We start from the raw sequence: 22,598 nt of genomic DNA on the forward strand, positions 1-22,598 counted from the left end.
ATATATATATATATACCTTACTAAAATATTTACAGGTGAAATGATAATGTTATCTAACATTTGCATTAAAATTCCCCCAAAACAATTAAGAAGTTGGGACTAGATGAAAAAAGATTGACAAAAATGTTAATAAGCTTTGAAGTTGCATAGTGGATATATGTGGACTTACTATATTATTTTCTCTAGTTTTATGTATGTCTGAAATTTTCTGTAAGGGAACACAGTATTTTTAAATGTGCATGCCTCAAAGACCTCTAAACAATAAGCAAGTTAATTTCTAGTAGAACTTAAAACTAATACTTTGGGAAATTAAAGATTTTATATAGCATGTAGAAGAGCTCGTTCATGTCAGTTTTACTTCAGTGGGTTCTCATGTTCCTTTTTAGTGTGACCCGAATCTTCAGGTGTTCAACGTTTTCATTGATAACCTCGACACCCGTCTTCCCCGAATAGCATTATTTTCCACGAGAACTATAAATGCTGGAGAAGAGCTCACTTTTGATTATCAAATGAAAGGTATGATTTTCAAATACAGTTTCTTTGGTGGAGTTTCAGTGTGAAGAATCTAATCAGAATAGGAGAAGACCTTAGAGTATCTGAAGCAAACTCATGTTAAGGTTTTAAAAAATAAGGCTGTAAGAGTTTGTCTTTTTGCTGAGGGCACAAAGCTAATCTGACAGAGCTAAGACTAGAATCCAGGTCTGCCTGATCGTGGGCTGAGTAATGCTCTTTCTTCTACAGCATGTTGCTGCCTGCCCTTTTCAGAACTTCCATATAGAAGCTTATTTATTATAACATCTTTTCTCAATATTACTTGTATTTAAAAAATTTTAAGCCTACATTTCTGAATATTTACTAAAAGATAAGATTGAAAATATGATTTAAATCACATATGAGCTTATTCCATTCCTAACTGAATCTGGCTTTTAAAGAGAACATTTAATTCTGTTTGCTTTACTGTGACAACATGTGTTTTCTTTTCTTTGTTTTTCTAAGTATGATGCCCGTTACGTATTGTTACTACTTGACCTTGCTTTATGGCTCTTAAGCAATTTATGAAATGAATGCGTGTATATTGGATTTTACTAGTAAGTTTCATTCATTTCACAAATCCATTCTCATAAATATGGACTAATAACATACACTTTACCTCTTACTAGCCCACAGCATCCTTTCAAGACAGTTTGTAAAGATTCTGTCAATTTACAACTGAAAGAAAATTTGAAACTCATTATGAATTGTCTTAACTCTTTCTCCCGTATTTCTTTTTCTACGTATTCAGGTTCTGGAGATATATCTTCAGATTCTGTTGACCACAGCCCAGCCAAAAAGAGGGCCAGAACTGTGTGCAAATGTGGAGCTGTGACTTGCAGAGGTTACCTCAACTGAATTTTCAGGAAATAGAACTGATGATGATTATAGTTTTTTTCCTAATGTTACCATTTTTAAAAAATAAGTATTTGGGACTCTTTTCATATTATCAAGGTTATACACTATGTTCATTTACAATTCGTGTTTCAAACTGTTGGCCACATGCATTACTGATGCTTCTGAAGAGAGGAACACAGGATCACATAGACTAATTTGAAATATACATATTCAGACTATTTACAGATCTGTGTAGAAAGAAGTCTGTGTGAATAGAGAACTGCCTCCTTCAGTGTTTAAGTGTTAAACTAATGATGTAACAGTCCCTAAGATCAAATATTCGACTTGCCATACACCTTGAATTTAGAGAAATAGAGTTAATTCTTATTGGACAAAAACACAAGTTCTATTTTTGTTATTGTCATTCCTGTTTACCTACTTACTACTCATTGTACTTGTATTTGAGACAAATAGGTGATACTGAATTATACTCTATTTTCTACTTTCATTAAAACATTGAGATCTTAATGATATAGAAATTTAAGGTCTAAAATTAAATGTAAAAAAGTTTAATTACAGCTTGATTTAATATTTTGAAGCAATCTAGACCACTAGGAGTGGTGGATGTCTGAACCAGTAATTCTAAAAGATTTTTTAATCCTGTAGAAGAAAAATACCCAAAATGTTCTCCCTAAAATTCTAGAATGGCTAGCTGTTATGCTTCTTTGAAAGGATGGGGCGTTTGGGACCAGGGGGGTTGTTTGGAGTGCCAGGCGGGGGGGATGCAGCACTTGATAACATGAAGTAGGCGGTCCATACTGAGTAGCTCTGGCCTCCACAGTAAAACGAGATGCCCCCTGAGAGCGGCTGTATGTAACGATAATGTTCCACACTATAATTAACATTACATTTTCTGAATTTCAGGTAATTTTAACATTTCCTTTCCACCAAATTTAATTATTTTTATAATAAATAAAGGGCCTGCAGGCCCTTTTTAAGAAGTGATCTATATTTTGAACTGATACTTATTTTATACATGAATTTTTTTAATGTGATAAAGCTAAACTTGGCTTGGCCAAAGTGTGTGTCTGAATTATGACCATTTATTACTTGAACTATGAAGACTGAAATGGAATATATTCATTGTTTGGGGTTTTTTTGTTGTTTTTGTTTTTTCCTATGTAGTGAAACCTCAGTCCAGAAAAACTATATTTTCATCTCTTTCTGATCCTGGGACTTCTAATCACGGTGTCCAACATGAAGGCGAATGCAGCAGATAAGTCTAAATCTTGGTATTCTTAATTAAGTTCTGCCAGAGGTCCCTGCCCGAGGCTTTAATGACCTACAGTAAGCTTGGGTAAAACTGAGCTGACTTTAAGAAAGCAGCACTTCACATCTTCATCCTTAACCTCTTTTTTGGGAGAAGCTACACTTTGTTATATTGCTATCACGGGATTTTGCTCTTTCATAATATAGGGTAAATTGTTTACATGTTTGGAGTCTCAGAGTATATTCTGTCTGCTCACCAAAATTTGCCGAAGGTGTCAAGGAAAAATATATATTTTTAGTGCCATTTTTTTCTTTATGAAAAAATAGTCACATGGCGTCAGTGGTAAAAAAGCGTCACAGGTTTACAGGCCAAACTTGCTTTGAATTATAATTCTCACAGGTTCAAAGATGTAATTGTACCATTCTTTTTAAAAGGTCAATGTTTTACTGTCTAGTTATTTGACCTTGTCTACTCTCTGTTAAAGAAATGTAAAGCTGGAGGACAAAGGGAGGATGACTGTTTTCGGTAAACCCGTTTTGTCTTGTCCTTATTAATAGAAACGTAATGAACCTTTGAAATTTTTAAAAACCTGCATTACCCTTAAGTTGTTGAAAAGCTGAACTTAAGCAGTAAAATGATAGAAACTATTTAAACGAAGCTGTTCGGAGCTTTAACTGTTTTAAGTCAACATTTAGCTTCTTTAGTTCCCTAAGTTGTCAGAATTTGTTCTCTCAATATAAAGCAAATATTCAAGGGCAATATTTAGATCAAGTTTAAACTGTAAATTAATCCGCTGTTCAAGCCGTATCGGGACCGTTGTTTCCGGTATCTCCAGAAGAGGACTGTGATACACAACTGGTAATCTCAGGGTTTTTTCCCCACATATGCACAAAATCTAGACTGCACTTATTTTTCTTATAGTTCAACAGTTTCTCTTTAGCAAAATAAATTTAGTTTGGCATTTGACTTCCTATTTATCATGGCTTAGCTTTATTTCTGTATATTTTACTGTCATTTCCAGTAAGGCTACAAAAAGGGCAGAAAAATATTGATGTGTTCATGACTACCTGTTACTGAGATTAACCAAAGGTTTACATACCATTCCTTTAAATGTTACTTTTAAGAAAGTCTGTTATTGTCATGATCCATGCGTGTGAATATCAAAGTAGAATTTTACGCTTAGCATAAGGTAGACGGATACTTCTTAAAAGTTTTGAGCATGACTGTTAGTCACCAGGTACTTAAACATATTGTGCGAAGTACTGCCTGGAAGTACAGAGGAATTTTAGAATTAGAGCTAATAATCTCTGAGCAAGTCTTAAGCCCTTTATCCGTACTCCTGTGCTTCTCATGAGTCTGTGAGGTTGGTGCCGTCCTCCTTATAGCAGCATACTGAAAAAGCAGGCTTAGACCGGCTAGGGAACATTGACATCCCCAGGATCATAAACTAAACTTGACTACTTTTAAAATATTTGACCGACTTCAGGCAGACTGTTTTAAAAAATCCATTTCTACTGTTTGTTAGTTTAAACAAACTTCCAAGTCCTGGATTCCTCTCTAAGGCAAATGTAGCTAGCCACTGGGTTTCCTTTGTGACGTAGCTTGGTATTTTGAAACTCGTTTTTCACTTCTTCGTACATCACAGTTCTTGAAGTAAAAATCAAGTAGCCACTGTAATTAACCCTGCCCACTTCTATGCTCTTTTTGAGAGGCATTAGTGCAGAGTGGTTAAGAGCATGGACTTGGGGGCCTGAAGTGCCTTGTTTGAGTCGTGGCTTCACCCCTTACGAACTACACGGACTGACCTCCCTGTGCCTTCACCTCCTCATCTGTGAGTGGGGATAGTAAGTGTACCTACCTCAAAGGACGGTTGTGAGGAGGAGAGAGTGTGTAAGAGAACCGAGCATTGTCACAGAGTAAGTACCATATATGAGAATTAGCTGTAATTACTCTGTACTATAAACCCGTACTTTAAAATATTTGGTGGTCACTACAAGTTTTTTGATCGAAGTCTGTTCTAGTGCTTAGCCCTTAAATTCGTTCAGCCAGCGTTGATTATGCCAGGCTTGCCTATGAAGCAACAATGAAAATGTGGCAGTATGGAATATTAAATTCATGGTGAGATTATAAAATGCTAAGAATATATTCAGAAGAATGTTTACAGGCATGTTTTAAACACCCACCTTGGATCATAAGCTATACTATTAAAATGAAGTCTTAAATGTCAGTGAATATATACAAATGTATGTAGTAGTAACATTTGATTATGTGATGTGTAACTATGAAGTGTAACTAGTTTTTAGAGCCTAAGATTAAAAATGAAGTCTCTGGGTTCCTGTAATAGGCCTGTTGTAGTTATGAGTATTGAACGTTTTGCAGTCCCTACTGGTTCTCTCCAGTGACTTATATATTCATCACCTTGAATTTAGGTAATGGTACTCATAGGGGAGCTGGGCAAAATGGAATAATATATAATCCTGCCCCAATCATACTGAGTCTGTAGAGTGTATTTCATCAGAAGCTCAGGGTAGCATCTGAGCTGGAAAGAAAGGGGTCAGTGTTCCCTTTAAACTTCACATTCTTGCTTACACACCTCTGCCCTCAGCCACCTTACTATGCTCAGACCAGTCTGTGTTGGTGTACATATTAATAAAACTTACTGTTGAGTAATTTAGGGCAGAGACACTTGCTATAAATTGTGATTCAACATATTCCTCAGAGAACAGTCAGAAAGGAGTTGCACCCTTACTCTCAGCCCTGACCCTTAATAATCGTGTCGGTTCCTTCCCCTCACCCCTCTCTGGTGCCAGTTTCTTAGCCGAAATTTGAAGTGTAGTCGCCACTGTCCAGTTTTTCTCCCATGTCAACGGACAAGGGCTAATTTATCCTTCTGCCAACATTTGGGAATGGAAAATTCCCTTCTGGACAAGTGAGAGGGCTGGCTTCCTGGGTCCACTTGACATTGGTTCCCCCGAACACCCAGTTTATCTTCCTCTCCCGCTGACTCTAAGTCTTGCAACCTTAATCAGTTTTGTGGCTCCAGTACTGATTTTTGGTTTAATTACAATGCAGCATGGTGATACTGCATTTCATTGTTTAATTGATCCGAAAATTGTTTTTTAGAGACCCTGCTTAAACTTGTTTGAAGTGAAATCTCTGCTTTTGCTTTCTTAATCTATGAAATATCAGCAAACCAAAGGGTTTATGAATATTTGCTAATAACTTTATTAAATCCGCATACATAATAACTATGCAAAAACAACCTATCGATGGACTTTAAGGAAGCTGAATGCCTTTTAAGTAAGTATTTTCTTTTAGGTTTTGATTTTACCACAGTATTCACATCAGTACTCTTAAGTGATGGAACACCTGAGATAGGTAAGGGGCTGACTTTCTTCTATCGCCATCAGTTTATGGTAATAGACCCAAGTTTATTCTTTAAATCTGAAGTATTTTTACAACCCAGGATATGGTGTGTCTTGGTGAACGTTGTCCTTTGTAAACTTGAGAAGCGTGTCTTCTGCTGTTGGATGAAGTGAAGTGTTCTTAGTGTCAGTTAAATCCAGTTGGTTGACGGTGCTGTTCAGTTCTTCTGTATCCTTGCTGATATTCTGTAGACTAACTGTTACAGCTGTAATTGTGCATTCGTGTGTCTTTCTCCTTTCAGTTGTTTTTGCTTTGTATATTCCAAAGTTGTACGGTACTTTTAGGCTTCTGTCTCAGTGAACTGGATGCTTTATCACTGGTAACATAGCCACTCCATCTTTCTTTTAAGTAATGTTTACATGGTAAAGGTTTCCATCCTTTCACTGGCAAACCTACCCAAGTCTTTTGAAGTCAGCTTCCTATAGACAGTATATATAGTTGGTTTATGGTTTTTCCTGTTTTGATGTAATTATTGATAGGTTTGGATTTAGTTCTCCCATATCTTGTTTCCTGTGTTTTCCCTCTATTTTTTGGTCCTCCGTTTCCCCTTTACTGCCACCTTTTAGGTTACAGGAACATTTTTAAGTATTCCATTTTAATTTATCTATTAGGATTTTGACTGTTATCTCTTGGTATAGGTTTTTTAGTGGGTGCTCTAGAATGAAGTGAGCTTTTTCTTTTTTCAACTACTATCCTCTCCCCTGTTGCCAGCTTCTCATAGAAATATTGTAAATGCTCTCGTGTAGGTAGCTCGGCTTCTGGAGTGGCGGGAATTTCAAAATCAGAGGAGCTTTGTGAATCTGCGCTGCTGCTAAGAGTTAGCGGCCTTTTCTCCTGAGGCACGTGCTTCCCACTGCTTAGAGCAGTTGTTTCTCCAGCACTAGAACCTATACTTACATCTTGATCTCTGCTTTTCAAATCAGAGTATGTGTCCTTTGGGCAAAGTACATTTTGTTCCATCTGAGGGGCAAGAGTATTGTCGTTGATCCCTGGCCTGTAGACGCGTCTGCTCGAGGAGGTCATACCCCCATTTCTCTCTTGGGAAGATAACAGAACAGTGTCAGACTGGCTGTCCCAGCCTTGACTTCCTTGTTCTGATATGTGTGTTGACTGGGAAGACGTGTGGGAAGAGATGTGAGTTGATTCCCCATCAGAGGAGTCACTGAAAAGCTTCGGAGACTGAGAGCCCCCTGCCTCTGTGGAGGACGGGAGGTTTTCCAAACAGTCATCAGTGAGGTCAGCACTTCTTTTAAAGAACACTTCCCACTGTGGTACTTCCCCGTCAGCCTTCTGGAGCTGTGGGACAGGACCCATGTCTCCTTGAGCTGAAGCTGGGATTTCTGATTCTTCACTTTCGCTGTTGGATTCCGCACAATCTATGAAGTCTGCCCAGAGAGAAGTCGGCGTACTCTCCGCTCTGAAGCATCCTGTGCTTTCTGTCTGTTTTTCAGGCTGGTTTTGTGATATCGCAGTTGTGGGAAATACCTCAGGGTGAAGAGTTTGCTGGTTTGGAATCTTGTGCCTTAAAGGTACGGGCAGAGGATCATCAAAGAGGTCACTGTCATCGTCCTCCTCTGTGGGATAAACAGAACAGGTGTGTAGGTAACACAATGCAAAAGGAACCAATTTGTGCTTCTAAGTAAAAATCCAATTTGTAGCTCTTAGCTACATTTTTTAATTCATGGAATTGCAATTAGTGGGTGTTCACTCTTCTTCCAAGAGAAGTGAAAAGGCCCTGTATTCTTGGGCTATTCTGAACAATTTATCTACCAGCCTTCAACTTGTCATAAAGCCAGACTGTGCGTTGAGACTAAAGAAAGATCTGTGCTCCCCAAATAAGGCCACAGAGCCTTAATCAATCAGTGGTTCTCCTCTGGAGAGCTTTTTAAATAAAACAAACAGCTTTCTACATTTCATTTCGCACCTACTGAGTCCCTGAAAGTAGGACCGAATCATTTACTTTTCAAGTTAAGTTCTACAGCCGGTTCTGTACATCAGCTAGGTTTTTGAACCACCCAGACTAAGCGAGACGTTTGCAAACTGGCTGTGCTCTGCAGATAGTAGATGGTCAAGGAGTTGGCTGATTGATTGACTTAACAGAGACAATTTTTTCCTAACAAACATTTTCCTTCTGTGAACATTTTCTGATACCTGCTTTATGCATGTTATAGGCTGAATGTCTGTGTCCTCCCAAAATTCATAATTTGAATTTCTGACTACAGTGTGATGGTGGTATGTGAAGGTGGGGCCTTTAGACGATAATTAGCTCATGAGGGGGGGACCCATGTGTTGGGATTTTAGTGTCCCAACACTAAAGTGTCTAAAGCTTCCTCTTTAGAGAAGAGGAAGCAGATTTCTCACCTTCTCCATGCCCATGCACAGAGGAAAGGCCATGTGAGTGCACAGTGAGAAGGTGCTTGAGAGCCAGGAAGTGGGCCCCTACCAGGAACCACATCTGCCAGCACCTTGGGCTTGGACATCCCGGCAGCCGCCAGAACTGTGAGAAGTAGCCACCCAGTCTCTGGTGATTGATTGTTATGCAGCCCTATGCCAAGAGCACAGGCCATGAGAGACACTGGGGGACACACAGATTGAGTCAGCTTTAACCAAGACACTGAATAAGCCACATCTAGTGTCATTTTACTGTCTTAAGCATGCTGCACTAGCCTGGAGCGAGCCCCGTCCACTTACATTCTGAAAATGAGGAAACCTTACGTGGAGGATGAAATTTACATAAATTAAAATGACATGGCACGGAACTGGGGGGAAGACAGCTCTTTTCCTGCGCCCTAATGGCACCTAACCTCACCTCGAAGAAGGAAATAAAATGCTCGTGAGGCTACTTACCGTAGAGGGCAGCTTATGTTCTAGTGCAGGACCTCGTGTTAGGAAGCAGGCAATTATAAGTTAACTGTTTTCCCACTGATGATAAAGGATGTAGCTTAAAACTGCATTTTTAAAAGCTGCTTTTAAAGGGAGGTGGAGGGGGAATAGAAACCGTCATCCAGCTCCCATTTTACCAGTGAGGAGGGAGGCCCGTGTGACAGTGCTGCGGTCAAGAGACCGAAGTCCAGCGTTCTGTGTTAACAACTAAAGTTGTTTAAACAAACAGCTATTTATCTTCTTTTCTAAAGGACTTAAGGTGACTAAGATGTCTAGGGTCTATACTTGGAGTCACCCTGGTCTCCAAATTATGGCTTCATTTTGAGCCACGGATTAATTTGTTATAGGTCCTCCACTTACGTGCCAGTTACCTTTCTGTGGAACTTTTTTGTATCACCTCTAAGTTGGACAGTTTCATGTTCTTCTGGATCAGTGACTATACCAGTATCGTGGTATGTTTCAACTGTAAAAATAATCTGTCAAAACATTTTCACATTAACTGACCTGTATGTATCTGAAAAAAAAGTAAAGTTTCTGTACTATTAGAAGTTTATTCTGACATTATGTATTCTTTCTGTTATGACAATATAAAATTTTGAAATTTCTCTCTATGAAAATGGGAAGGCATATAACAGAAAACATCACAATAAAGTGTTGAAATCCTTAACATTTACACAAACTGATAACACACCTAAACCTAATAAAAAAAGACAAATGTCATAATTCATAGGTACTTTCCACCATCGTGTACTGCTGATGTCTGTATAAACTGGTATAATCTACTGGAAAACAATTTGGCAATATGTGTGTATCAGGCACCATAATTTCTACAATTTAACCCAATAATGAGAGCTGTGAAACAGACTTACATATATAATGTCGCTCATCACAATATTTATGAAAGTGAAAAGTTCAAAATAACCTAACATGTACGACAGATTAAATATACCATTATATAGTCACAGCATTCAAAAAATTACCACAGACGTGTAGAAAGGTGGGAAAATACCCTATATAATAAGGAAAAAAGTCAAAACTACCCAGAAATGATAAAATATGAGAGTAAATCTTCATTACCTTGGGTTAAGCAAGAGTTTAAATCGGACTTCATCAAAAATTTAAAATTTTACACTTCCAAAGACATCATGAAGAAAGTAAAAAAGACAGCTTTCACAGACCAGAGCACCCTGAAAAGCGGTCTTGCAGGGAAACCCACACCTGTGACTCCAGGTCCTTCTTCTTACCTGAGTCTAGGTGAATTGTTCTTGCTCTCTTCAATTTTCCAAGTGGTTTATACTTTGGCTCAGTACTTTGGGAAGATCGGCATAAAGGCTTTAAGCTGAAATGAATACGAATATTTTATTTTTCCTGTTGGGAAGTTGCTGGAATGTAAGCATCACTTTTAGAGATTATAAAAACCTAACTATGGGGGAAACCATACCACTACTTTTCAAAACGGAAAAGCATTGTTTAATAATTAAAAATTACTTCAGGGACTTCCCTGGTGGCACAGTGGTTAAGAATCCGCCTGCCAATGCAGGGGGCACGGTACGAGCCCTGGTCCGGGAAGATCCCACATGCCGCGGAGCAACTAAGCCTGTGCGCCGCAACTACTGAGCCTGCGCTCTAGAGCCCACGAGCCACAGCTACCGAGCCTGCGTGCCACAACTGAAGCGCCTACAGCCTGTGCTCCGCAAAAAAGAAGCCACCACAATGAGAAGCCCACACCCAGTGACAGAGTAGCTCCCTCTTGCCGCAACTAGAGAAAGCCCGCGCACGTGCAGCAACGAACACCCAACGCAGCCAAAAATAAAATTAGGGGCTTCCCTGGTGGCGCAGTGGTTGAGAGTCCGCCTGCCGATGCAGGGGACACGGGTTTGTGCCCCGGTCCGGGAAGATCCCACATGCCACGGAGCGGCTGGGCCCGTGAGCCATGGCCGCTGAGCCTGCGCGTCCGGAGCCTATGCTCCGCAACAGGAGAGGCCACAACAGTGAGAGGCCCGCGTACCACAAAAATAAATAAATTTATTTTTTAAAAAAATTCAGTATAATAAAGTGGTAAATACAAGCGCTTAAAACAACCTGGTAGATATTCATCTAATTGTAGGATTGGGGGGAGAGCAACACTTTTATCTTTGTTCTCACGCTGCAGAAAAGCAGGTCCTATTCTAATAACCTATTAAGCAATAGAGGAACACGTTCTGGCATTCAGGGAATTCAGTGTCGCAACTGCTTCCTTATGCCAGATTCCCAGAAGCGTTTAGGATTTTATGTTAACACACTCACGTGAGGAAAGCCCATATACTCCCAACCAGTACCATATTTACAGCCACACCCATTTTACATCCTTGCCCCTGGTTTCCGGCCCAAAACTATTCTCTGGATCCATCCCGTCCAAAAACACAAGTCCCACAAGTAGTAACTACTCACATTTCTTGAACTTTAGCCATAGTTGTGCCTAACGGAATGACATTTGGATATACATTCACTGGATAGATGTAGCTCAAGAAATCTTTAATCTGGAAGAAGGAAAATAAAATGCATCAGTTATCTCTACGGTGAAGAGCCCCGGCGTTATAGCAGCAGATAAAGGGATGCGGGGAAAGAGAAGTAGAAGTCTCTCAAGACTGTGGTCCCAATGCCAGCTGCACGTGGGGAACCCCTGGGCACCTCCTAGGAGAAGACAGACCCAACCCCAAAAGTCCCCTAACTGAGCTATGATGGGGCCTGGAGGTCAGTAGGTTTGGACGTTCTTCAGGTGATTCTGTTCTCCAGTAAGGAGTGAGGATCACTGATGAATGGGATGCAGAGGCTCCATTTCTTCATATGACATTAGTTCCCTTATCTAGGGTCACTCACCCGTAGTTAACCAATCCCCTTCAAGGAAGTGAGAATTCATCTGAGTATTTAATACGCACAAGGAAAAAAGTACTTAGAATTGCATTTCTTTCCTCCGACATAATCGTTAGCAATACCAAGGGGAACTACATCTTTGAGATTGCTTGATTTGTTCTCAGGGTTTATTCTAATCTAAACAAGGACATGCCAAAATGTCGTGAATACCTTGATTTTCTGCAAAGCTCAGAATGCTAAACAGGAGGGCTTCTGTCACTATTCCTCAAAACACCTCTAACAACCCAGAAGAGCTTCTGCTTTGCCACTTATTAGATCTTGGTGAGCTTGTGGTCTCGGTTAAGTTACCTAACGTCTCTGAGTCTTAGAGTCTTCATCTAAAAGTATAAATGAGATAATGTGGGCAAAGTGCTTAGCCCTGGTACCTGGCACATAGTTGAACATTCAATAAAACTGTCTATTACAAAGTTGGTAATGACAACACAAAGATTTTTATTCCCTTCTGCAAATGGGGAGACAGAGACACAAAGTAATTATTAGCACCCAACTTTTTCAAATAAAGCACCAAGTCAAAAGAGGTAGGGAACCCAGGAATTATTAATAACTCTATATTCAAATAAAATGGGAACCTTAAGACAAAGGGGAAAGACAGGAACAGATACATTCTTTGGATACTTCTCATAAACAATTTCCTTTGTACTTTCAGAGTAGGCATGCAAAAAGAAGCCATTATTTACCTTGCCCACAACCTATATGATTTGCATAATCAATCCAGAGTCGAGGCTGGTAGAAATCTGAGGCTTTTGAAGGGAATAAGAATGAAGAGAGTCCGGTCAGACCCACACCAGAAACGGCCCCTATCTACTCAGAGATGAAGTGGCCACAAGGAGACAAGAGATACCCAGGAGAGGGCATCCTCTCCCACTGGTCCACACCGATGCCCTTTCTTCAGATGCCTGCCTTAAAACTACCCATTAACACAGTCCGTGCTGGTTCTGTGCAGTAGTTCCACTCCATAAGCCACCGCAGACAGTAGACCACTGTTCCTGTGGGAAATAAACAGTGTTTCCCTGAACCTCCAGTCACAGCGCTTTGTCAACCGATCAAGTACACAACGTTCTTTTATGTGTGCTTCTCTTTAAAGCTATCGTCCGTAGAATACACCGTTGATCCATGAACACTGAGCTCATAGCCAGTGGCGCTGCAGCTCACGCCTGAAGAGAACTTATCCGACACAGGCACTGCCTCAGCAGGGCACATCTCGGCCTTCCTGGAGCTTAGGAACACTTGAGAGCACTTCAGCGCTACACTTGGAGGCTGTTTCAAACGGCAAAATCACCCCAAAAAGCACACAAATATGGAAAACGCAGCAGTAAAAAGACGGCAAAGAGGACACTCGTTTACAGCCCGGGAGCTGAAACAAGAAGGCAGGAGGCCACCATGTGCGACCTGAGTCGGGAATGTGCGTGTCGGGCGACTCAAATCTTTTGCGGCCCTGCTGTGCACGTCTGCAAATGACCACAGAGCGCCACTCGCGCTGATGTGGGGATTCAAACAAATGTCAGTGAGCAGGCAGATTTGTAAATGAGGAATCCGCAAATAATGAGGATCAACCGTACTTGGGGAAAAAAAAAAAAAGGAAATGATCTTTAAATCTATTCACATTTGTTTTCCTTTTTTTTTTGGGTCTCGCCACACGGCATGCGGGATCTTCCTTCCCTGACCAGGGATGGAACCCCTGCCCCCTGCAGTGGACGCGCGGAGTTCTAACTACTGGACCGCTGGGAAATGCCCCCTACTATTTGCATTTTAAAATATAGCTCAGCGTGTTCTATACACAAGATATAGGCGTATTAATTAAAGCAGTTTTCCGGAAAGCCTCTCTCTTCTCACTGGAGACAGTGAGAGAAGATGAGTAACCAGAGCTCAGGGTAACCCCGCCACAAGCAGGATAACTGCTGTCACCCGAGGAGAGAGGGAAGAGAGGAAGCAGGTCAGCCGCTCCAGCCCTCTACCCAAGCAGCAGGAAGATGCCTCCCCATTGGGAGCTAACTTTATAGAATCCCAGGAAGGCTGTGCTTCCCAACTTGGCTGCTAACTATACTGAAGAAGAGAAATAAGAGCAGTTATGATTGAAAAGTTTTCCCCAATTAGAAGCCCTCCCTGTGGCTGAGACAGAAAAGGATGCTGAGGGGTAAGAGGAAGGTTGAGCAACAGTGATGCTGGGCCAGATGCCTAGCCCAGGACAAATCACCAGGAAGGGGCTTTGACAACAACCTAAAAGTCAGGATAAACTGATAAAACGTTAACTGAATTATACCATCCAGGTGAATTACTTCCAGGCTACTCTCAAATAATCCATTTGCACCTGGAAGCTAAGCCCAGCTATTGAAGAGAGATGTCACTGGGATACTTTGATACGAAATAATCATTTACAGTTTTCTGGCTGACTTGAAAAGAATGCTGCTACCTGACCCCAATGTTCACTGCAGCACAATTTACAATCGCCAAGACATGGAAGCAACCTAAGTGTCCATCGACAGACGAATGGATAAAGAAGATGTGGTACATATATACAATGGGATATTACTCAGCCATAAAAAAGAATGAAATAATGCCATTTGCAGCAACATGGGCGGACCTAGAGATGATCATACTAAGTGAAAAGTCAGAAAAAGCCAAGTATTATATCACTTATATGTGAAATCTAAAAAGTGATACAAATGAACTTATTTACAGACATAGAAAACAAACTTACGGTTACCAAAGGGGAAAGGGGGCAGGGGAGGGATAAGTTAGGAGTTCAGGATTAACAGATACACACACTACTATATAGAAAATAGACAAACAACAAGGACCTACTGTATGGCACAGGGAACTATATTCAATATTTTGTAATAACCTATAAGGGAAAAGAATCTGAAAAAGAATGTAGATAAATATATATATTTATATATATAAATGAGTCACTTTACTGTACACTAGAAACTAACAACATTGTAAACCAACCATACTTCAATAAAAAAATTTTTTTAAAATGCTGCTACCTGGAGCTCTGCAAGAATCCACCTGTTCAAATCATCACCATGCCTATGCTCACTGCTGCAGAGCTATATCCATGCACCCCCAATGCAAAAATAATCGCTATCAGGGAAATGCGTTAAGTGCAGAAAGGGCAAAACTAAAATTATGTATGACTTAAAGTGTCATAAAAAGCCAGCTTTTATACTGCTTTTTCTCCAATACATGAAATTACTGAATCCCTTCACTTGTAAGATGCTAGCATTTACTTTGGAAATGCATGAGGATTCTGCAAATAAATTACATATGTCAGGTTCCCATTCTAGTATGTCAGTTTCCTATATAAAAAGTACCATAACGGGGACTTTCCTGGCGGTCCAGTGGTTAGGACTCTCAGCTTCCACTGCAGGGGTCACGGGTTCGGTCCCTGGTCGGGGAACTAAGATCCCGCATTTCGTGGGGCACAGCCAAAAACAAAATACCATAACAATACCATTTTAAGCCCTCTTCAACTGAATAATTCTACTATACTATGTCCTAAGGACAGAGTCTACACCTCAGTCACCTTTGTTCTTCCTCATTGCTGAATATTCAGGACAATTTTTTAAACGGCTTTTCAGTACAATCAAACTTTGGAAGAGGCCAAGAATCTCCACAGTACCCTAAGGCTACCAATAATGAGATTTTATCTGTAGTACTCCTTCAAATAAGATTTACCATTCTTTTTTTTTCAATCTTCTTTTTTTCTTACTGAAGTATAGTTGATGTACAATATTATATGTAGGTTACAGGTATACAATGCAGTGATTTACAACTTTGAAAGGTTATACTCCCCATATAGTTATTATAGAATACTGGCTATATTCCCTGGCTTGTATAATGTTGGAGTATCTTCTTTTATCTTCTTAACTATTACTTCCTTGGGGAAGCTTTTTATGTTTTGCTTGTTTGCTTTTTAATTTTATTTATTAAACTATAGCTGATTTACAATATTGTGTTAGTTTCAGGTGTACAGCTTCAGATTCTTTTCCATTATAGGTCATCACAAGACACTGAATACAGTTCCAAGTGCTAAACAGTCAGATTTACGATTTTTTATGACACATGAACAGAACTGAAGTGGGGAATTTAAAATACATTTAGAAAGCAAGTTGGAAAGAAAACCTTAATCATATGTTTTCTTCAATGTTTAGGCTGAAAACAAGTGATGACAGCAATTTCCTTTAGACTTAGTAACACAGCTCATCCACTGAGATGTCTTCCCTAAATTTCTTTAGGAAAAGCCACAACCAGTCTTAAGCAGTAGAAAAAGAGATGCCCGCAGAAGCCACGAAGGGGAGTATATGAGGTCCTCTTACCTCACTGTAGGAGGAGTGAAAAGAAAAGCAGGCTCTGTACGAACTCTCTCCAGTCCTAAAGTGAGATGAAAACACAAAATTAAAGGTCACTTATCAAAACTAAGCTAAGTTCTAAATTTCAAGTCTTCTTATTCAGGCTCCTGCAGTATGAAATCACCTTACCAAAAAGAATTTCTTCCTGGGACAAGGGGGAACTCTTTCCAGAAATGTAAATTTTTGTAGACATTCTGAATGGCCAACGTTAAGGAAATTTGCTAAAACGTGGTGATCAGTATGGGACTCCTCTACTCCACCACAGGCTTCTACTTCATACAACGTCAGTTCCTAACTCCCTGCCAAGCAAGACGCCCTGTCTGCAACCCTCTCATCTGTCTAACTCAAGTAGACCCCAGGAAATACTGGCTAATGGTATTAGCCAATAGACAGCTTTGAAAGCTGCATCTCTTTAGTTTAAATAGAGTTTAAATTTCAGAAGTTATTTTCCACAATTATAATATATCCTCTTCTTAGGCTTAGGCTAGATTGCATTTCAACTATCGATTTACCTCAAGGCAAGGTTTCTCTCGAAAGACACTGCTTGCTTACCTCACAATGACATTGGTTTTTCTGGCTCTTTCTCCAAACCACATAGTGGATGGCTTAATGCTGATTGTGTGGAGTGGAATTCTATTTTTGGAGGTAACGCCACAGGGTAACTTATTCCACTGAAAATATTCCTCTGCCTAAAAAAGATTTTAAAAATATAGTAAAGCAGTTTAATATGTTCAACAAATCTGTTTGTAGGCAGGGTCTCAAAAACAAATGTAGATGAGTTTTCAGACATGAAAAAAAAAAAAAAAATATATATATAGACATGAGGAAACAGGTAAGCCCAAATTGAGGAATGTTCCACAAAACAACTGACCTGAACTCTTCAAATATGTCAGTGTGATGAAAGAAAAGCAAAAGGTTTGAGACTTGATCTACATGAAAAGAAACTGAAGAGGCCTGAGCAAATGCAAAAGATGATTCTTAATAAAATCCTGGATGACTGTATTAAGAACAGGAGGCCCTGCTCTTCCCTCCACAAGCCATAAAGGACATGATGGGGACAACTAGGGAAATTTGAATATGGACTCCATCACATCCAGTAGGGTCGTATCAATGCTAAACTTCCTGAGTGTGGGACCTGTACTGTGGTCGTGCAGGAGAACGTCCTTGTTTACGGCAAAGTGTCATGGCATCTGCAACTGACTCTCAAGTGGATTGGGGGGTGGGGGTGCTAGTTACACAGAGACAGACACAGAGTACGTCAGGGAGCAGACGTGATGGTGTTAACACACGGGAAGCCAGAGGAAGAAGACGCAGTGTTTGTATGACCCAGTGATTCCACACCCGGGTATATATCCAGAAAAAAAAACAGAAACACTAATTTGAAAAGATACATGCACCCCAATGTTCATAGCAGCATTATTTACAACTGCCAAGATATGGAATCAACTTAAGTGTCCATCAACAAATGAATGAATAAAGAAGATGTGGTGTATAAAAATATATACAATGTACTACTCAGCCATAAAAAAGAATAAAATTTTGCCATCTGCAACAACATGGATGGACTCGGAGGGCATTATGCTAAGTGAAATAAGTCAGAGAAAGACAAGTACTGTATGATATATGTAGAATCTAAAAAATACAACAAACTAGTGAATATAACAAAACTCACAGATATAGAGAATAAACTAGTGGTTATCAGTGGGGAGAGGGAAGGGGGAGGGGCAAATAAGGGCATGGGACTAAGAGGTACAAACTCTTAGGTTTAAAATGAGCTACAAGGATATATGGTACAACACACGGAATAGAGCCAATATTTTATAGTAGCTATAAATGGAATACAGCCTTTAAAAACTGAATCACTACATTGTACAACTGTAACATATAACATTGTACATCAACTACACTTCAATTTAAAACAAAAGAGTACATGGTGTTCTTTGTACTAGTCTAACAAATTTACTGCTTTAAATTTTTTTTTTTTTTTTTTTTTTTTGGGCACTCCCGTTGCGGAGCACAGGCTCCGGACGCGCAGGCTCAGCGGCCATGGCTCACAGGCCCAGCCGCTCCGCGGCATGTGGGATCCTCCCGGACCGGGGCACGAACCCGCGTCCCCTGCATCGGCAGGCGGACTCTCAACCACTGCGCCACCAGGGAAGCCCTGCTTTAAAATTTATCAAAATAAAGTTGGAGAGGAAAGTAACATGTGTTTTTAAAAGGTTGAAAACCAATGGGACTATTTTCCCAAAGACATTACATTTAGATAGGAATCCTTCGAAACCATGAACACTCCATCCAAATCAAATATCACTGGAGCACTTTTGGTGCTGTTTCTCACGAGGCTGTGGGTGAGAGTGCTCCAGGGCTGTGCAGGCTGCTCTGTGGAATATTTTTAAGGCTATGTGACCTGAGACACATACCTTAAGCTGCTAGAAGTCGTGTTTCGAGGCGAGTAGCTGTGTGGGAAATGACAGGGGGTGAGTTAAGCTACTTTGTGGTTTGTGAGAAAATTTAGACCAAAAAGAAATCTGCCAATTAAAATATTTACGGGGCATGGTAGGGGCAAAGACTACAAGTCCAAAAGAAAAAGGACAAAACAGTTTCTACTTTGTATCTACACTGTTTTTATCCATCCACTAATTCACTGCATGTGTATGTGTGTGTGTACATATACAAACAGGATGATGAAATAACTTCATGATGCAAGTTATAGTATGCAGCTGACCAATCATCAAAAGTAATTTCTTACCTAGTAGCTCTCCTGCAGTGGTCTGAAATAGAATCTTCCACGCTATGGATAAGAATCGTTTTTTGTTGTTGTTGTTTTTAAATTTTGCTTTCCTTTAGTGCTGAGCAAGTTTACTTTAGGATTTTGGCTGATGGAGCTAGTATCACTGTTTTCTTTTTAATTTGTTTATTTTATTTATTTTTATTTTTGGCAGTGTTGGGTCTTTGTTGCTGTGCGCGGGCTTTCTCCAGTTGCGTCAAGCGGTGGCTACTCTCCGTTGCGGTGCACGGGCTTCTCATTGCGGCGGCCTCTCTTGTTGCAGAGCATGGGCTCTAGGCATGCAAGCCTCAATAGTTGGGGCGCACGGGCTCAGTAGTTGTGGCGCACGGGTTTAGGTGCTCCACGGCATGTGAGATCTTCCTGGACCAGGGCTCGAACCCGTGTCCCCTGCATTAGCAGGCGGATTCCCAACCACTGCGCCACCAGGGAAGCCCTAATATTACTGTTACACTGATTATCTAAATGTATAAATGCACTGTTTACTAAAATAAAAATTACTCAGCATATGAATGCTAAGATTAAAGATTTAGAGAACAATTAGGATCACACATAGCCCTACATGTGAAGATGACTAATTAGTAGCAGTGACATTGAATGACAACATAAATTAAAATGGAAATGTTAAAGGCCAATTTAAAATTTAACACCTGGCAGGTAATAAGAGAAGAGAGTTCTATGGTGGCATCAGAAAACCAATTACCAGTGAGTTTCAAAGACACTAAAAACATTCATTTGAAATTGGACCAGCAATACATGTAAATATTTCAAAATTCAAAGCAAAGTTATATCTAGATATTTACCTCAAATGAGGAGAAGGAAAATAAAGTTTATAAATGTGCACGTGTCATGAGTCTCAGAAGTAAATCACGGGCTTTCCTGGTGGCACAGTGGTTAAGAATCTGCCTGCCAATGCAGGGGACACAGGTTCAAGCCCTGGTCCGGGAAGATCCCACATGCCGTGGAACAACTAAGCCTGTGAGCCACAAATACTGAGCCTGTGTTCTGGAGCCTGCGAGCCACAACTACTGAGCCCACGTGCCACAACTACTGAAGCCCGCACACCTAGAGCCTGTGCTCCACAACAAGAGAAGCCACTGCAATGAGAAGCCTGTAACTCGCAAGGAAGAGAAGCCCCCCACTCGACGCAACTAGAGAAAGCCTGCGCAGCAATGAAGACCTAAGGCAGCCAAAAATAAATAAATAAATAAATTTATTTTTTAAAAAAGTAAATCACAATGGGTTGTGATTCTTTTCTTAAATTATAAGCTCTAACATGTTACTAATTTCCTTACAAATAAACTGTTCATTACATAAGTCATTACAAATAAACACGTATCAATTGTATAAATATATTTCATTAATAATTAAAAGTACTGAGACTCTGGGAGGGCTCATGCCAAGGAGTACTTCCCACAACGTCTGCTGCCAGTGTCCTTGCCCCACGGTGAGCCACAGCCCCCACCCCACCCCCCACCTCTGCAGGAGACCCTCCAACACTAGCAGGAACAAAAGCCTTAAGCCAAGAAAGAAAGGACACCAAACCCTGTGATCCTCATGCCACAGTTGAAGACCCATTGTGTCTCAGGAAATGGAACAGAAAAAAACCCCCAAAAACCTACCCTTTGTAATAGAGATACACCAGAAATACATCTACACGTGGGACAACTCCTACAGAACTGAACGCTGGCAGGAGACCTCAGACCTCCCAAAAGGCAAGAAACCCCCCACGTACCTGGGTAGGGCAAAAGAATAAACAGAGACAAAAGGATAGGGATGGGACCTGCACCAGTGGTAGGGAGCCGTGAAGGAAGAACGGTTTCCACACACTAGGAGCCCCTTTGCGGGCGGAGACTGCAGGTGGCGGAGCGGGGAAGCTTCGGAGCCGCGGAGGAGAGCACAGCAATGGGGGTGCGGGGGGCAAAGCAGAGAGATTCCCGCACCGAGGATCGGTGCCAATCGGCACTCACCAGCCCGAGAGGCTTGTCTGCTCCCCCGCCGGGGTGGTTGGGGCTGGGAGCTAAGGCTCGGGCTTCGGTCTGAGCGCAGGGAGAGGACTGGGGTAGGCGGCGTGAACACAGCCTACAGGGGGTTAGTGCACCACAGCTGGCCGGGAGGGAGTCCGGGAAAAGTCTGGAGCTGCCGGAGAGGCAAGAGACTTTTTCTTCCCTCTTTGTTTCCTGGTGTGTGAGGAGAGGGGATTAAGAGCGCTGCTTAAAGGAGCTCCAGAGACAGGCGGAAGCCACGGCTAACAGGGCGGTCCCAAGAGACAGGCATGAGATGCTAAGGCTGCTGCTGCCGCCACCAAGAAGCCAGTTTGCGAGCACAGGTCACTCTCCACACCTCCCTTCCGCGGAGCCTGTGCAGCCCGCCACTACCAGCGTCCCAGGATCCAGGGACAACTTCCCCGGGAGAACGCACGGTGCGCCTCAGGCTGGTGCAACGTCACGCCGGCCCCTGCCGCCGCAGGCCCGCCCCGCACTCCATGCCCCTCCCTCCCCCCCGGCCTGAGTGAGCCAGAGCCCCTGTATCAGCGGCTCCTTTAACCCCGTCCTGTCTGAGCGAAGAACTGACGCCCTCAGGTGACCTACATGCAGAGGCGGGGCCCAATCCAAACCTGAACCCCGGGAGCTGTGCGAACAAAGAAGAGAAAGGGAAATCTCTCCCAGCAGCCTCAGGGGCAGCGGATTAAAGCTCCACAATCAATTTGAGGTACCTGCATCTGTGGAATACCTGAATAGAAAACGACTCATCCCAAATTGAGGAGGTGGGCTTCGAGAGCAAGATTTATGATTTTTTCCCCTTTTCCTCTTTTTGTGAGTGTGTGTGTTTCTGTGTGAGATTTTGTCTGTATAGCTTTGCTTCCAACATTTGTCCTTGGGTTCTATCCATCCGTCTTTTATTTTTTTCTTTAAAAAATTTTTTTTCTTAATAATTATTTTTTCTTTTAATAACTGTATTTTATCTTTATATTATATTATTTTATCTCCTTCCTTCCTTCCTCCCTCCCTCCCTCCCTCTCTCTCTCTCGCTCTCTTTCTTTCTTTCTTTCCCCTTTTATTCTGAGCCATGGAATTAAGAAAATGGGAATAGGAACATACATATTGATAATTACCTTAAATGTAAATGGGCTAAATGCTCCCACCAAAAGACACAGGCTTGCTGAATGGATACAAAAACTAGACCCATATATTTGCTCTCTACAAAAGACCCACTTCAGACCTAGAGACACATACAGACTGAAAGTAAGGGGATGGAAAAAGATATTCCATGCAAATGGAAACCAAAAGAAAGCTGGAGTAGCAATTCTCATATCAGACAAAATAGACTTTAAAATAAAGACTATTAGAAGAGACAAAGAAGGACATTACATAATGATCAAGGGATCGATCCAAGAAGAAGATATAACAATTGTAAATATTTATGCACCCAACATAGGAGCACCTCGATACATAAGGCAAATACTAACAGCCATAGAAGGGGAAATCGACGGTAACGCATTCATAGTAGGGGACTTTAACACCCCACCTTCACCAATGGACAGATCATCCAAAATGAAAATAAATAAGGAAACACAAGCTTTAAATGATACATTAAACAA

The 22,598-nt window shown here is 41.1% G+C and overlaps 1 protein-coding gene and 1 long non-coding RNA gene across 5 annotated transcripts in view; one reads left to right on the forward strand and one right to left on the reverse strand.

Annotated features, from left to right (window-relative positions):
• Positions 1 to 265: 265 nt before the first annotated feature.
• LOC112402895 (uncharacterized) lies at positions 266 to 1,939 on the forward strand. Its single transcript, XR_003003784.1, has 2 exons — positions 266 to 516; positions 1,283 to 1,939. It is a non-coding gene; the product is annotated as an uncharacterized LOC112402895 (long non-coding RNA).
• Positions 1,940 to 5,839: 3,900 nt separating this feature from the next.
• The window catches only part of DCLRE1C (DNA cross-link repair 1C), a 44,943-nt gene continuing 28,184 nt past the window's right edge, over positions 5,840 to 22,598 (reverse strand). For 3 of the 4 annotated variants that reach the window (XM_024750053.1, XM_024750057.1, XM_024750056.1), the window contains 5 exons: positions 16,765 to 16,901; positions 16,180 to 16,234; positions 11,378 to 11,466; positions 10,192 to 10,286; positions 5,840 to 7,638 (listed from right to left, as the gene is read on the reverse strand). In XM_024750053.1, the coding sequence (XP_024605821.1) occupies positions 6,665 to 7,638; positions 10,192 to 10,286; positions 11,378 to 11,466; positions 16,180 to 16,234; positions 16,765 to 16,901 (1,350 nt within the window). In that variant the 3' untranslated portion in view covers positions 5,840 to 6,664. The remainder of the gene's footprint in view (positions 7,639 to 10,191; positions 10,287 to 11,377; positions 11,467 to 16,179; positions 16,235 to 16,764; positions 16,902 to 22,598) is intronic. The other variant, XM_024750055.1, reaches the window with a different exon arrangement.

Source organism: Neophocaena asiaeorientalis, unplaced genomic scaffold (assembly GCF_003031525.2).
Source record: "Neophocaena asiaeorientalis asiaeorientalis breed wild unplaced genomic scaffold, Neophocaena_asiaeorientalis_V1.1 scaffold4, whole genome shotgun sequence".
NCBI lineage: Eukaryota > Metazoa > Chordata > Mammalia > Artiodactyla > Phocoenidae > Neophocaena > Neophocaena asiaeorientalis.